General features: G+C 42.7%; 1 protein-coding gene across 6 annotated transcripts in view; it reads right to left on the bottom strand.

The window, feature by feature from the left end:
• CDC42BPB (CDC42 binding protein kinase beta) overlaps positions 1–17868 on the bottom strand; it is a 98320-nt gene that overhangs the window by 65705 nt on the left and 14747 nt on the right. For all 6 annotated transcript variants that reach the window (XM_081191000.1, XM_081191001.1, XM_081191003.1 and 3 more), the window contains exon 2: positions 5935–6026. In XM_081191000.1, the coding sequence (XP_081047126.1) occupies positions 5935–6026 (92 nt within the window). The remainder of the gene's footprint in view (positions 1–5934; positions 6027–17868) is intronic.

Genomic DNA, 17868 nt, shown 5'->3' with positions numbered 1-17868 from the left:
GAGCTCTCTGTGGTGCTGAAGCAACCAGGCTGCCTTGTTGGACCCATGGACTCCTCTGGAGCACCAAAATACTGAGGAGCACCTCCGTCTGGCCTGCATGGCAGAACCCAATTCCAAATCTTCATTCAAACTCTTCCAGCAGTTCACTATAGATATTAAACAACATGGAAGACATAAGAATCCCTCAGGCCAAGGGAAGGCGTAGAAGTTCACCAGCACCACTTTCTGGAACAGCCTCTCCGGAAAAGAATGGAAGCACCATAAAACAGTGCTATTAAGTTCCAGCCCAGCCAGGCTACGCAGAAGGATGCCATTATCAATGACAGGCACTAACAGCCAACAAAACCAAGAAAGGCACACTCCCTACTGTCTGGTTTCTGGAGTAGGTCATCAAAGCTGTCTCTTTTCCAAAGCCAGACTTGAAGCCAGATTAAGCCTCAATGTCTTAATGTTTCTCTATTTTACATTTTTAAAACTTTTGTTCCTGTTATACTGTCATGTTATACAGGCAGCCCGTTTACATATCTTTCATTTGTGTGCGAACGTGTATACATTTTTCATGCTGAACTCAGAAACGTCATAAGGGTGTCAATGAAACATCACTAAAGGGGGTGAGATAGGGTGCTTGCAGGCTTTTTCTACAGTTTCAATTATACATGATTTCACTGATGTATGTGTAACCCCTGTGTAAACAGGGGCTGTCTGTAACTGAGTGTACTCTATTGACTAGCTTGCACTAGTGCATGCGGTGGATCAGTAGTATATTCTTAATTCAGTCCTATGACCTAGCTGTTATACAAACTCTAACCCCCATGTTTGCGAGTTGTCCTCAGACAGCTCATATACTTTGTTAGGTGGCATTAATCTAGCTGAATGAGAAGTAACTCCTTTGTATTAAGATTATTGCCAATAAACCAAGTGATGAGTGCGGGGTTATATCCCTCCTCGAACACACACAATTCTAACATAGGAAGACAAGAGAAGAAGTTACTGTAAGGGGTTGGGATAAGGGGTTATGCACAATAAGGTTTTAGGACCCAAGAGGTTAAAACAAAACAGAAATTGATGGATGCCCTATGCCTGTTTCAGCAGCAACAGCAAATGTAGCAGTACATCTTCCATAGCCACTGTCTAAATCTGGGCACTAGATCAGGCAGTCATTACTGCTTCGATTACATGAGGAATTTTCATCAGTATCTCATTCATGAAAGAACTACACCTTTGCACTGTGATTGGGCACTTAAGGCATGATCTGCATGGTTCATTATCAGTTTTCTGGCCACTGAAAAGCAATCCAGAAAACACAAAAGCATTTTTAAATCTGTCTTCATACTGAGAAAATGGAATAATGATTAGCTATACTGAACTCTTGGATTTTTGCTCATATTAGGCATGGAATGTATTGTTGCAGAAGTGATAAATAACCTATGCAGGCAGCTATCCCTTTATATGATTCCCTGTTCAATCCAATCTGCTGCTTGGTATTTTGAAAAATATACTATTTTTCACATATGCGTGTCATTAATCATTTAAACTGACAACCAAGCTGCTGCCTGTACTTTGAATAAAATTCACTGTCTAGACTAAAATGTGCAAACCACAGCTACTAAGTGTCCTTATTTGCTCACAAAATATATAAGAGTTCTTTTGGGGAGGGAAGAACCATTCTGCTCTTTATTCTATAGGGGAAAAAATAGATCTGAAGTCATTTTTCCCTCTATGTCCCTGTCCATTTTGTGTGACACAATGGACTTATCGATACAAAGCAGCTGTGGCTTTTAAGGAAGTGGAACTATGACTGCACCACACAACCAAAACCCCAAATCCTCTCTGTACCAGAAAATAATGTTTAGAACTTATGGGAGCAAGCCCAAATACCAGATGTAAATTTAACATTGTGCTTTAATGTGAAGATAAGGCTGTATTGTTTAACACAGTTGACAAGAGGGGGTAATTCTGTTTGTTGCTTTTGCTGCAACAAACTTTTGAGCGTTGAAACACTTAACATTTTCTTATGGCATAAAACAGGGACCAGATTCCACTATCAGTAGAAGCCAGCTCAAGGAATTCTGCTATTGCAATGTTGTGTCCTGCCACAACTCCCCCCAAATCTACTCTGGAGGGTCAGGAGAACCCCCAGAACAGTGTCAGAAACTGGAGTAGAAAAGCTAGGAGCCAAGTGGCTTCTGGGACCTGGGTGGTGGGCACCAAAACAGAATGTCTAGTAGCCGGGGGGGGCACAACACTTTTTATTTATTATTATAGTAAGCATGGATTAATATGCAATTCACAAAAGTGATACATTTTTAATATCGTATTTGTAGCCTAAATTGTTAATACATGTTTAATTTTGCATTTACAATAAAAATACTGGTACCATACTTGAGTTTTCAAAACACTCTACTCTTTATTGTTAAACGCCTTAACATATTATCTATCCTTAACATATACTTCAAGGCTTCAAAGCACATACATTTCATTAATCCTTGAGTGTCAGCCAAACGCAAAAAAAATGGCACCCAGACTTTTTGAGGTGCTCACAAATGGAAAATCTTTAGGAGCAAAGTGCACCTGGTGCCCTGCTAATTTCGAACACTGCCCCAGAATAGTGTGCAGAGAGATGAAGGAGGAAATTGTTCTGCCAGGCAAGCAGAAATGTTTTCACTGAAGGAATGACCTTTGTTACACTGAATTCTACCTTATGTATTTGAGCTGCTGCATGATTCTTTGTTTTAATATAATGAATTTGTTTGCCTTTACCATGAAATAATGAACACCAATAAACCTAAAATTAGCCTCAGTGGCTTATTTATATAAAGAATTCTTCTGGAATATTTCTTGGGGGTGTGTGACATTAAGCAACTGAAAAAGCCAACATGGGTACACTAACCTTTTCATTAAATGCTTATCATATTAATACATATTAATCTTCAGCCTTTTTGAACAAGGTTATTTAATTAAGAAAAGCTATATAATGTAAACTAGCACTTGCATAGTCTAAAACTGGTCTGAGCATTTTCACAAACATGCTTTACTGTTCTACTGCATTTCAGAATATATCTAACTTGTATGTACTATATTTGGAGGAATCCTTAAAATACTTCTCAGGCTGAATAAATTTCTAATAAACTAAAACTATTTAAGATTCCATGGATTATAGATGTTAAGACAGCTTTCCAGATTAAAGATTAAAGTACAGCAAGAAAACCCATCTTCCTGGGTTTGTGGACAGAACTTAAGTGCAGAGTTACAATGCAAAACCTCTTCCAATCAAGGAGAGGGATCAGTTGGAGAACTGTCCCTCCCGCCCCGGGTTAGGGAAGGTAAATCAAAACTAAATGTTCTGCTATTTTAAAAATCTTATCATCAATAATAATAAAATAGGTAATCACTCAATTAATTAATTAATTAATTAATTAATGGAAACAACAGAAATGTAGAATAACAGGATGTTTTTCTCTGTTCCTTTCCCCAAATCGGAAGCCACTGAGAGAAAACACTGACCGATTGCTTCATTGATGGGTTCCTATTTAAATGAATTTGAAGAAAATCCTCTTTCCAGGACACATTCTACATACTGCATTATAAAAATAGACCATGCAACTGTAAGCAGAAATAAAATATCTTGATAGTATAGGTAACTGTGGTCTCTTCTTAATATTTTCTCCTTTATCTAGTCTCTTTTCCAAAACACAGCACCACACATGTCACCTTCTACAGATGACCCAGAGGGGCCCATTCTAAAACACTATAGCACCTAAATTTAGGTAAGCACAGCCACTCTTCATCCACATGGCAGAAAGAAAGCATTCCCTTGTTGACCAATCAGAAGACAAAGCAGCACATCATTACCTATACCTTTTCCTAAACATGCAATGAGCATGCACCTGGGCCTTTAAACAGTCCTGCATATTTACAAGACATGCACCTGTCCTTTGCACTTTGATGTGGAGAACACCAAAGCAACATCAATAGAATCATCACAGCAAATATGACTGTTGGGATGGGAGAACATGCATGCTGCTTAGCCACACCATATTAAGCAACATCATTCCACAACCCAAAATGCCATTTTTTATTAATTCAATAGTGCTGTAATCAATGGTTTCTAAACAAAGGCTTGAGCTTCCCACTCTGAGGATTATGTAAACTTTTTATCTAACAAAAATACAATGTAATGGTCTGAATTAAAAGACATAGTAATAGCTTATTTAGAACAGTGCCACTGCAGGTTAGCTAATCTGTTCTAAGTTTGCAAAATGCTATAGAGGGAATCAAAAAATAGAATTCCTAGACTACTGACGCAGAGTATACTCTGAAGAGTATAATGGTCTCTCCTACAAACCGCTAGAAGCGTAGAAGTGTAGCTCAGTGATAGAGCATCTGTCTTGCATGCAGGGGGCCTCGGGTTCAATCCCCAGCCTCTTCAGGTTGGGGAGGAGAGGGTCCCTGTCTGAAACCCTGAAGAACCAATCAGTAAAGACAGGACTGAGCTGGATGGACTAGTGAGTCTGATTCAGTATAAGGCAGCCTCCTAAGTGTTTCCGAGGACTGGAAATGACCCTTTATAAATTAAAGACCTGATTTGTCAGGGAACCAATACCATGCAATAAACGAAGGCTATTAACCAAAGGCTAGACTTCCAGTTTAGGGTCTAGGACTGGAAATACCACTGATATACAATTTTCAATTCTCTTTCCGTTCAGCTTGTGTTTCCAGAATCAAGGATGCTGAGGCAGGTCAATGATTAAATCTCCCATGGAAATATAATATCAATGCAAGAGATCCAGTTGCACGAGCAATGCCCTTGTTAGTTCAGAAGCAGCTCCGCATGCTTCCCTAGCAAGTGGTAGCTCCAGCAAGCTTCAAAACCAGCTTCTGGTGCATTGTAATGAGTTGCTATTGGGAAGGGGGTAGGAAATGAGAACTCCCAGTTCACATACACAAGCCTAGAAAGAACCTAAAGGGATTATGCAGTTGCAGCCAGATTCTGCTGATGAATCCAAAGAACACCCTGAACTCTTTTCAGCATGCAACATTCTCCCGGGATCCAGTACAATTAGTTTAGTGCTGTCTGAGAAGGCAGAAGTACTTGCCCAGACACCGAGAGAGCCCTTTTACCAAGATAAATCTCACAGTATTGTATATGACTGAGAAGGCTCTTAAAACATTTATTCCACTCCCATTTATCATGGAAGCATACATTCCCTTGGATTTAACAGAATGCTATCTTCAAGACTAAACATTATGCGTTATGTTTCCTTACCGTCACTTTGCTAATTTAGCTACTATCTTTAGATGTGATTTCCAAAATCAGGCCTCAATAGAAAATAATTAACAAATAATTCTCTACATTTTTCACACTATATCCCCATCAATAAAAGCTAACATTTTTTCCTGTGCACTTTTGCAATTCAGATCACTAGCCGCTACAAACTTTTTGCCTCACTAATAGTGTCATGGAAGCATCTTTGATCCACAAGTGGAGGGGAGGGAATTTTTTGCCAAGTTCTCCTCCTTCTTGCACATGCTGTCTTTCAACTCTCTGGAGCAGATTTTTAGGGTTGCAAGGAAAATCAGCAAAAACTGTATTTTCTCCTCTTCCATTAGTGGAGGCCTCCATTGGATCAAAAGCCCTTCTACAAAATGAAGGACCCAACTGGATTCAGTCCTATATGTATGAACTGTTCACCCCTAGGCTATGGCAGCTATAGAGTTAAATATTCTAAAAGGGTGGGGGAATTGGTTTAATTTAGCAAATACAATAAAGATTCCTGAAGCACCTTAAAACCAAGCTATTTTATTGTGCCATAAGCTTTTGTGGTTTGGAATTCACTTAGTCCAACGAACAGTTTGAAAGTAAAGCATGCAGTGTATTTACCAAACACTTACAATAGACAACGTAGCTAAAACTGCGCTCCAATGGCATCTTACCTCACCAAATGCACCTCTCCCAATTACTTTTATGATTTCAAAGTCATCTCGATGAAGCTGCATTTCTTTCACCAGCTGAGTAAATGGTTTCGCTGTTGAAAATAAAGAGAAAATCACAAATTAAAGTCTATATAATAGCCCAACCTTGCAAGTAATCCCACAAAGGTTACTGGAATGCCATCTCACCTATACAGGTATTAGAAACCTATGGCATGTTATCACTAATTTACAAAAGTTCCCCACCTGAACATCTTCTTTACCTGATACAAGTAACCATTCATGCAGCTCTTTATAAGCTAACACTAGCCAGTTTCAATCAGCATTTTTGTTTCTAATGTTACCTTGCATTAGAAATAGCAACAGAGGCTGCAGGGCCAAATCCAGACCTTGGAAGAGTAACACTTTGCCCCCCACCCCAGTTGTCTGCAGGATGTATTAAGGAAGTGATTGCTAACAGAGAGCTCTAGGAATGAAATTTGTTGAGTTCATGAGGAGTGGGGGAAACAAGCCTGACCTACTATCTTTTAATCTCTCACAAAAACTAGCTGCAGATCAGTGTTGTACAAAGACTAGTCAAATCAGTGTCCAGAAAAATTGCCTTAAAGCATTACATCAGTCACATAAAACATAGAATGAAGCATATACTTAGAACATTTCAAGTTGTGCTTAAGAATAGGTTTATGCCCTTTCCCCTATTACAGATAGTGTATGTTCCAATAGGCATACATTCACTCCCTCAGACAAACACACAAAAATAAGGTGCTAAGTGAAGTGTCAAAAATAAGGCAATAGCTATCCCTGGGTGTAGCACAGAAGTCAGCAGCTTAGCCAACAGGTCTAGCATTCTCTGAGTGTCCTGTCAAAGTTCTCAATTCAAAAGCAATAATAGCACCACTATTATGACAACTGAACATATGCATTAAGTACAGCCCATTGTTTTTACCACAATGGCACTTGGCAAGAAATTTGCAATACAGACAACTAAGAAATTACAGGAAGATGCTAGGATCCAGCAACTGTTGCCGCCTGAGCATATTTCTCTCCCAGGCCTAATAGCCTACAGCAGGGGTGGCGAACCTTTTCTAGGTTGCTAGATCGGTATCACCCTACCCCTCAGGTCAAATTTGACAGATGGGTGGGGTTGCTGACCTGCCAATCACCTGATGTCAGCAGTGATTCCATATATCATATGTGGTTGTAGCCAGTGCTAGTCCAATTCAGAACAGACCCACTGAAATTGATGAGCCTAAATTAGTCATGGGTCTCCTCTAAGCTGGACTGGCAATGGATAAAATCCAATGTATTTATACTTCAAAATGAAGTTACTGCTGTGAACTCATCTTATTAAATACAAACAGATATCTTATTGGAGAGGCAGATGTACTCTGTGCATGCCATTTATTTCTAAGGCTCATAATTTTAATTTATCTATCTCACTGTTTAATTTAAACTCCTTAGACTCTATTAAATGCTTTGACTAGGTAGAATATTACGTGCAGGTTTTCCTTCTCAGTAAGCCAATTGACAAAAGCTTTGTATGACACCTTTTTGAAAACAAAACAAAACATCCCACCAGAAGATCTGGAGTCTCATGATAAGATAACACATGTTATTAGCTAACTCACTCTGCGCTCCCCTCATATTTTCAGACATAGTCACATTTATTTAGGTGAATGAAAAGGGCCCCACAGACCAATTCCGCTGCTGCAACCCATACAGACAAGAAGAGCAGAGGAAAGCGCAGGAACCAAAGGCTGCTGTGACTCATTCTCATTAATGCTAAGCCATGGCTTAGCAGTACAGCTGAACCAGATCACTGTGGTCTGCTTCACAGTCAGAAAAAAATTACTCTTCTTACAATGACGGGTAACATAGCTTTGAGTGGGTTTTTAAACACCTAGTGTCCTAGGGCAAATTATCCACCCCCTTTGAGCCGAAAACAGTAAGTATGATAACATGTTCTTCAAGCTTTGGAATGGAGGTAAAACTTAGTGGAGCCTCCAAACATTATTGCAACACCATTTTAAAAGGTCAGGCTCTCTTGTGAGCCAGAAGGGTACTACTGGAATCAATGTAATTGCACAGATGATAATGTTGACTACTATATAAACTTATATACCAACCTTCATCCGAGGATCACAGAAGGGTTACAGTATAAAAACACAAAAATGCATAACAACAAACAAAACAATCACCCCTTCCACAAATGCAGTTTAAAAAGCCATATATTGCTTAATTAGTTAAAGGCTTGGGAGAATAGAAATGTTATCTCCTGGCACCTAAATATATGTGATGAAGGTGTCAGGCAAGCCTCCCTGGGGAGAGCATTCCACAAACGGGAAGCCACCATAGAAAAGGTCTCTTCTCTCCTTGCTACCCTCCTCAGCTCTTGTGGAGGAAGCAGACAGAGAAGGGCCTCAGAGGTTGGTCACAGATTCAGGGGCTGTTCATATGCAGTGAACAGTCATTCCTACTGAATTAAATGTACATAGGAATAACATAACCTAGTGCAACATGCAACCTATCTTGAGACAGAGAGCAGTCTTTGCAAATAACTTTTAAAATGAGTTTTGCAGTCAAGCCAGAGCTACATATGCAAGACTTTAGGAACCAGTGCAGGAACACATTAAGATTTTTACTGTGAAAGCTGCTGTAAGAGAAGACTCTGGAGGCTGATAAGAATGCTGAACAGATACTGAGGCCGTGGAATTAATTAATACTGGGGATAATACCTAAAGTTACAAGAGATTTCAGGGGAAAATAGTTTCTGCTTTAACAATCAAAGAACAGAATGCTGCTTTATGCTTTGATTTCTACTGTTACCCCTTCAGGATACTTCAGATCACTGGCCAAGCCTCTTGTTTACATCATATTTTAGTGTGCTTTCTTTTTAAGAATGTGGAACAGCAGCATCCACAGTATGCAAGATTAGATAGCTGGGTAGGGCTTAATGGGTCTGGCTGCTTCCCCAGCAAGGCATGCTTCAACAGCCTGTTCCATGATATTGCAGTTAATACTTTTCCCATCTGCACACAGACTCACAAACCTGAAAGTCTTGCGCATGTGGTATTTTCCAGACACTAACTTGCCTCCTAATTAATGTAGTCTAGATCCTAATTAATTCAGCATAGAAGAGTGAGGTGGTAGGCTCTTGAAATGGTGGTATGAATTGCACCACTCCAGAGTACAAGCAGAAGACATTTTCGAATACTTCATGGCATGAAAGACTCCCTGCAAACAGAAAACTAGTTCACTCCTCAGAAACAGAGCTAAAACATTTTCCCCTCATGAGTTTATTTACTTACTGGAGGGGGGGGAGGGAGAGAAAAAAATGAAGAGATGCGGAAGTAGATTTAAAACGTTACCTTAAGTAGCACAGTTCATTCTACAACCTGAAGATTCTGCCATTTCAAACTGCTGCATGTATAAGATCAAACTATAGGCAAATCATGATTTAGGGCAGAAATCATTTTCCAAGGCATTTCTCCTAGACTTAATATGCAACAGTGATAGCCAACCCCTGCTCTTAACTGCCAGCATGTAGTTAATCAGTGGCATACTGACATCTTTTTCACATTTTCCCGTCAGCTTCAGCAGGAGATACCCATGTGCTGTTTTGCAGTACAGTACAGCCAAATTAGGATTTAAGGGACTAAGATATGAGATTATGTGTATCCTCCCTCTCTTTTGGTGTGTACAACCATCGTCAACTCAAGTTACAATGAAAGCATGTTCAGTTCAATGCTCATTTTAAGAACCTTAGAATCTCAAATCTGGGTTCAATTTATCACATGTTACTGCATGATAAGACTGGGTGATTTATCCCTCCTCACTTTCTACACCACACCATTTTATAAGTATCCATTATGTTCTCCCTCAATTTTATTCTAAGTATTTTTTTAAAAACCCCTTTCCTAATAAGCAAAAGTAAACTAACCTTCTGATCATTTCTGCAAATGAAATGAGACCATCAGAAATGCACACTTATATTCTAATTAGGAAATACCATGCTGTTTACACAGAGTGATGTTAAATTTGTAATGTTACTAAGTGGCCTGGATACAGCTACATACAGTACAAATTCAAACAAGCCTATCACACTGAAGAGATGTTAACTTTCCCTCTCCACACCCACACTCAGTGTGAGTAGGGTGTCTGTGTGTATGTTACTGATCTGTACTGACAACACAGAAAAGGCTTTAAATACTTTTAAATTAATTAATAACAGGAGAACAAAGTTTCTCAAATTGTTCCCAACTTTGTCTGTCTTCCAATCATATCGTTTCTGTAAGCTATGACATTGCAGTGACGTACCATACATTGTTGAACCATTTGTACTCAAAATTATGCAAGTTCACCATTCAGCTGGTATTAATATTTGAGTGTTGATGCTGTAACCTAAAATAATTTATAGAGGGCTCATTGATATTCTATGAAGATTTTAACTTTTATTGTGGTTTCAGAAAGGGTGAAATGAGAGCATATTAGAGAACGTATGCTATGAGGAAGTATCATGGAAACTAAATCAGAACAAAAGATATACACCTTTAATCTGAGTCTCCTTTCCAAGAAAAAAAAAACCTCTCTCTTTGTAACCAACTTGAAAACTGAATCAGGATTTCCTGGATCTGTCACTGCATCAGTTTACATCCAAGCAACCAACATGCCTACCTTCAACAAACTGCATGCTTAAAAAAATACTGCAACAGTAGTTGAAAATAAAGCGAGAGATAAGCAACAGAGGACAATGTGAGCTGTCCATGCGGCATTATAGATACTATAGTGGTACCTCGAGTTACAAACGCCTCAGGTTACAAAGTCTGCTAACCTGGAAGAGTTACCTTGAGTTGAGAACTTTGCCCCAGGATGAGAACGGAAATCGTGTGCCGGCGGTGTAGCAGTAGCGGGAGGCCCCATTACAGAAAGCACGCCTCTAGTTAAGAACAGTTTCAGGTTAAGAACGGACCTCCGGAATGAATTAAGTTCATAACTAGAGGTATCACTGTACTGAATGACCTCAGAATATCTTCAGCGTGAACTATAGACACATTCATGCTAATTAAGGAATTAACTAGTCCTCATAAATTTAAAATACTATTTGAAAAGGAACTAAAAGAGATTTGCAAACAAGACTAAGGAAACCCTCACCAATGTTAGCACAGCTGTCTCAAGACTGTGTGTGAGGGACAGTATTTTCAGTTGTTTTTTAACTGATCATAGGAAATTTGCCTTATACCAGACCAAACTCTCTGTCCACCCTAGGGCACTAGTGTATACAGATCTGCAGCAGTAACTTCTGCTTCTCTTATAACCCTCTACCTGATCCTTTTAACTGGAGATGCCAGCAACTGAACACAGAAGGCCCCAGTTTCAAAGAAGCAGCTCCACAACTGAGCTAAGAGTGACTTTTCTAATTCACATATAGGAGGAGGAAAGTACTCCCTTTTTTATATCTGGGTTGCCAAACCCTTAAACTGATTGTGTTTTATGGGTATCAGAGGCATAGCGTGCCACTGACAATATACCTACTGTGTTGTAACTTGCCATAACCTGCTTTAGTTTAATAACCTATCTGATAAACAGTACATCTATACTCATTACTAGTAGCTTTAAAAGCTGTAGGGCAGGCAACTCTCCCTACAGAGGCACAGACAGCTGCCAAGGGAGGCTCAAGCTCCTGTGTATGTCAAAACACCAAACCTTATGTTGATTTATGCACTAGGGTTCAGCAAGAAGGCATGTAACATCTTTGCTCCACCCAGCACCTCCTGTATAGTGTACACCTATAGCACCTCCATGAAGCCTGGGGCTGTGAGGGACATAAAGAGCACCCACCTAGTGAAGAAGTCACATGGGGCAAACTTACAGCTGCTTCAACAGCCAGAAGATTCAGCTGCAGAATGGCATGTGCTGAAACAAAGGAATGGGGAACTTACCTTTGCCCTGACTGTTGTATTACTGTTTATTTTATTGTGTTTTAGAGATATTGTAAGCTGCTACAAGAACTTCAGTTAAAAGGTGGGGTATAAATACTCCTAAATAAATAAATAAAGCAGCTGTTTTAAGGCTTTTGGTTTTGCACTTTAAGGTATATTGTAAGAACGTGGAATACTGTTTCTGCACTTGTCATGATGAGAGAGAAAACAGCAAAATGAACCCTCAGTTGTCTCCAGCCACAACTGTCTGCTATGTCACTGTTTGCTATGAGGAGTGGCATCCTTGTGGTGAGTTTCACGTCCCTTCAGACGCATCATCCAGTAAAACTTGCTGCATCAGTTCCAGCCACCACTTAGACAGCTCCCCAGACCAAGCTCTCAGTGCAGGCTGTGACACTCACCACACAAGTGCCCTGAATCGCCTAGGAAGACAGGGTGGGAGGCTTGTCTCCATGTGCTTTGGCAGAGACAGCACAATAATAAGCCTAGGATCTGACATTTGACTAATATTGAACAGTTCTTTTCTCTAATTAATGAAATCTGAGAACACTTCACTGATAGTCTTTTAATAAAATAATAATAATAATAATAATAATAATAATAATAATAATAATAATAAGGCATTTGACATTCCTACTGGACTGAACTGATGAGGAATTCTTATGTTGGTATTTTTTGTGAAATGTAACTTTAAATTAGAAACGAAATTAAGATTACCGTATTTTTCGCCCCATAAGACGCACCGGCCCATAAGACGCACCTAGATTTTAGGGGGGGAAATGAAGGAAAAATTTTTTATTTCCCCCCCAGGTGCGCTGCGCTACACCAGGAGCTTGGGGCGTGCGGAGCTCAGCGCGCCCCAAGCTTCTGCGTGCCGGCAAGCAGTCCGCTGCCGCCCCAAGCCTTGCGCACCCGGCGGGACCTCCTGCCGGGTGCGGGAGGCTTGGGGCGGCAGCGGACTGCTTGCCGGCATGCAGAAGCTTGGGGCGCGCTGACCTCAGCACGCCCCAAGCTTCTAGGTGCGCGCAAGCAGTCCGCTGCCGCCCCAAGCCTTGCGCACCCTGCCTTCAGGGCGCCCGACGCTCCGAGAAGCAGGCTGCTATCCGCAGCCTAGACATCCCTGCGGGTCCTCCCACAGGGCTGCCTGGGCGGCGGAATTGTTCCCGAAGCGTCGGGCACTCTGCCTTCAGGGCGCCCGACGCTCCGAGAAGCAGGCTGCTATCCGCAGCCTAGGCAACCCTGTGGGACCTCCCACAGGGCTGCCTGGGCGGCGGAATTGTTCCCGAAGCGTCGGGCGCTCTGCCTTCAGGGCGCCCGACGCTCCGAGAAGCAGGCTGCTATCCGCAGCCTAGACATCCCTGCGGGTCCTCCCACAGGGCTGCCTGGGCGGCGGAATTGTTCCCGAAGCGTCGGGCACTCTGCCTTCAGGGCGCCCGACGCTCCGAGAAGCAGGCTGCTATCCGCAGCCTAGGCAACCCTGTGGGACCTCCCACAGGGCTGCCTGGGCGGCGGAATTGTTCCCGAAGCGTCGGGCGCTCTGCCTTCAGGGCGCTCGACGCTGCGAGAAGCAGGCTGCTATCCGCAGCCTAGGCAGCCCTGTGGGACCTCCCACAGGGCTGCCTGGGCTGCGGAATGGTTCCCGAAGCGTCGGGCGCTCTGCCTTCAGGGCGCTCGACGCTGCGAGAAGCAGGCTGCTATCCGCAGCCTAGGCAGCCCTGTGGGACCTCCCACAGGGCTGCCTGGGCGGCGGAATTGTTCCCGAAGCGTCGGGCGCTCTGCCTTCAGGGCGCTCGACGCTGCGAGAAGCAGGCTGCTATCCGCAGCCTAGGCAGCCCTGTGGGACCTCCCACAGGGCTGCCTGGGCGGCGGAATGGTTCCCGAAGCGTCGGGCGCTCTGCCTTCAGGGCGCCCGACGCTCCGAGAAGCAGGCTGCTATCCGCAGCCTAGGCAACCCTGTGGGACCTCCCACAGGGCTGCCTGGGCTGCGGAATGGTTCCCGAAACGTCGGGCGCTCTGCCTTCAGGGCGCTCGACGCTGCGAGAAGCAGGCTGCTATCCGCAGCCTAGGCAGCCCTGTGGGACCTCCCACAGGGCTGCCTGGGCGGCGGAATTGTTCCCGAAGCGTCGGGCGCTCTGCCTTCAGGGCGCCCGACGCTCCGAGAAGCAGGCTGCTATCCGCAGCCTAGGCAGCCCTGTGGGACCTCCCACAGGGCTGCCTGGGCTGCGGAATGGTTCCCGAAGCGTCGGGCGCTCTGCCTTCAGGGCGCCCGACGCTCCGAGAAGCAGGCTGCTATCCGCAGCCTAGGCAACCCTGCAGGACCTCCCACAGGGCTGCCTGGGCTGCGGAATTGTTCCCGAAGCGTCGGGCGCTCTGCCTTCAGGACGCCCGACGCTCCGAGAAGCAGGCTGCTATCCACAGCCTAGGCAACCCTGTGGGACCTCCCACAGGGCTGCCTGGGCGGCGGATATCTTCCTGAAGCCTGGAGAGCGAGAGGGGTCGGTGCGCACCGACCCCTCTCGCTCTTCAAGCTTCAGCGAAAGCCTGCATTCGCCCCATAAGACGCACCCAGATTTTCCCTTCATTTTTGGAGGGGAAAAAGTGCGTCTTATGGGGCGAAAAATACGGTACTTTTTGTAAAAGAGGGGAAAGAACTAAATAATTGCTAAACAGATTTTCTATAGTACAGTAGTTGGGAATTACAATACCACTGTCCTGTGCTATAAATATAACTGAGTTTCTGAACAGGTGGGTACTTTATGCTTACAAGTCAGTAACACAGCATGATAAATCTGAAACTAGAAGTCAATGAGATTTGAGAATAATCCTCCTTAAAGGAGAAGTTTTCTATAGAATGCTTGCTGAAAGTAAAAGCAGTTTTGTGTTTACTGTTGGGACACAGTCTAAAGATTTATACAGAACTTATTTCCTACTAAAGATAACTACCAAAGAGCAATGATCAGAGAACACATAGGTGTGGCACACCTTTCTGTTCACCGTACTTTCTCTTAATAAACGGCAATATACAACCAGCCATCTTCAACTCTGTCCCACACCCTGTTTCATTTCCTTAGACAGAATTCTAACTGAAAGGTTTGTGAAAGTCAAACCTGTGCCTTGGGCAAAAATCCATGAAGACACATGAGAGGCACTCATTGCTGCTATTAGCTGTAATACTTGCAGTGATGAAAGCTATCCAAAGACTCCAATTGAGGACTTTTACATTTCTGATGAACGTTGGCCAAAAAAAGAGTTTTACAAGACTTTTTGTTTATTTGTTTAGCAAACTGCAAGTTCTACAAGGGTGGTGTCCCTTTCTGAGCGTGCTTGTTTGTCCACCATTCTCTGGCTTTTCATGCTAGCCTACCCTTAAGAAATGTTGCTGTTTTTATTGTACATTGCCTTAAGACAATTGTGCAGAAGGCAATTAATAAATTGATGGCAAATTATGTAGGGGTTACATTCTGGGGATTGCGCCTAAAGCCAAAATGGCATATAGTCAAAATACATCGGGCTCAATGCCAGTGGGGTTGTCAAAGTCATTTTTCCTGGAACTCTGGCCCCCTTTCCAATTTTTTACGTTTGTTTTTTTTGCCACGCACATAAAGCTGAATGTGCGTAAGTTAAATGTGTATAAATTGCTGCCCTACCATACAAGGCAACAGCCATAATACAAAAGACTCTGCTAGAAGCAACAGGTACAAAATAGGCCTGGGAGCACCTAAATCAGTGGTTTTCAACCAGCGTGCCGTGGCACCCTGGAGTACCTTAAATGATGGTCAGGGGTGTCACGGACAACAATGGCCTCTGTCCCTCTTTCCTTCCCTCCCTCCTCTGCTGCCCTCTTGTATCTCTGCCACCCTAAGGCTTACACAGCTGTTTGCTGCAGCAGCCCTGGCTACAGGCTCCGCAGGTGAATGGTGCCTCTGGGGCTGTCCAGGGGGTGCCTCCCAGGCCCCTGTGGGGCAGGGAGGAGACACCTTTCTTTGGGGAGGAGGCCCAGAGGACTCCCAAGGAGAGGGGAGAGGAGAGGAGGCTGAGGGAACACTCCACAAGGGAGGGCGTTTGAAAAAGATTGAAAGGCTGCCAGCTTTGCAGGCAAGGGGTGACATAAGTGGGCTCCTGAGCCCCACAGGGTGCTGAAGAATGTAGATGGTCAAGGGAGCCATAGACTCAAAAAGGCTGAAAACCTCTGACCTAAAGGACTGTCAGCTCCTGTACCACAGACGAGAGAAGGCCTGCTGTGTCTCACCTCACTCAGAAGTACAATCTTTGTGTGTGTGCTTTTCAGCTCATATCTGTGTGATCTTTTCTCCCCCTGGTGCTTTGGTTTGATAGCTGGTGCTTTTGTTGTGCATTTGAACCTTATTATTGTAATTTTATGTTCTTTTGATAACATTAGCCTTCTTAATTGCTCCACTGAGTGAAAAAGCAGGACAGGAAATCATGAAATCACTAACTGTACAACCATGTGGGATCTTCTTCTAATAGTTCCATTTGTCCCACCTCAGTTTGACAATATCTATCTTCAAATCAATCTCACACCCTTCTCTCAATCCTTTGGAATCACCGTAGTTTTCTGATATTAACCTGCTTTGTTTGTGAGCATCCTTTTCCATTCCACCATCTGTCGGACTCAGGCATCAGGAATATAGGAAACTGCCTTATATTGAGCTTGGACCATTGGCCCAACCAGCTCATTATTGTTGACACTGACTGGCAGTGGCTCTCCAGGGTTTTAATCAAGAGGATATTCAACCTGGGACATTCTGCATACAAGTCAAATGCTGCACAACTGAGCCCTTTCCCAATTCTTAACAACTGTTAAAGGCTTTTACTCTGCTCCTACATTCATAAATAACCTTGCAATTTTTTGAACCTGCATTAGTACCCTGCAGAAGCTAACATATTACAGTACGTCCTCCAGGCCGTATGTGCTGGAAGAGATGTAACATTATGGGAATATTGCTACATCTGTGAACATGTACTGATTTTTCAGGTTCAAGTCTTTGCAGGATTGTCTGAGATTGTTCAGGAAATAATTCTCCCTATTCCAGTGTTGGCATTCTTTGATGATGCAACAGCTAAAGTATAACATAAGGACCTAGTGCAACTCCTTTTAGCAGTGGGATTAACAGAGAGAGTCAGGCACCGGAAATAAAAAGATTTCATGGAATACAAATGATGTTTCAGAATATCAAGTACTGACCATCCACCATTTTTTTTTAAAAAAAATACACATTATAGTAAGTATACAAGGGGATTAGCTAAACAAGACAACCTTTTTACATTTGGTTTTTATTCCTGGCTAGCAGAAACAATGAGAAAATAAAACCACAACTGGCACAAACTAGAGAGACTCTCTATTGTAAAGTGAACTGTAATGGGAACTCACAATGTAAGACAATGACGTTCATTTTGAACAGAAAAGTATCCTGAACAAATTATTCAGAATTGCTTAAGGGGTCTTGGTTCTTGTGAAAATGCAATTAAAAATAGTAATAATGTGGAGCTAAGCATAACTCTTTACAGGGCCCTGTGATGCATGCATTTACTCTACAAGTTGCCCTTCTCCTGATGAGGGCTCAAGTAAGCACTGTATTTAAAAAGAAAAAGTGATGGCAACTCCAACACATTTCACTACAATGTGCAAGAGCCACAGAAAGTGGCTGAAAGACTTGCTAAATTATCAGAAGATGAAGCTATCTACCACCCAGCTTAGAAATACTATTGCTGTTGTTGCTTGTGAAATCAGAAGAAAGGAAAACTTATCTGAAGCTGTTCTGCAAACCTTGGTTAAGAGGGAATTCATGATTAGCAACAAGCCATGGTTAAGCCAAAAGAGGTAAGGAATACTCCTGATCTCTTAACAATGGGTAACAAATGGAGAATATTCTGTTTTCGCTAGTCCTTCGAATGGACAGAGAAGGGGATTCAGGGACTATTCTGTAACACACCTCTTTTGGGAACATTGCCAAAGTTCAAATATTTTCAGGAAGCA

The sequence above is a fragment of the Podarcis bocagei genome, assembly GCF_964188305.1.
Source record: "Podarcis bocagei genome assembly, chromosome: 1".
Lineage (NCBI taxonomy): Eukaryota > Metazoa > Chordata > Lepidosauria > Squamata > Lacertidae > Podarcis > Podarcis bocagei.
This window is presented reverse-complemented; position numbering and strand designations above follow the sequence as displayed.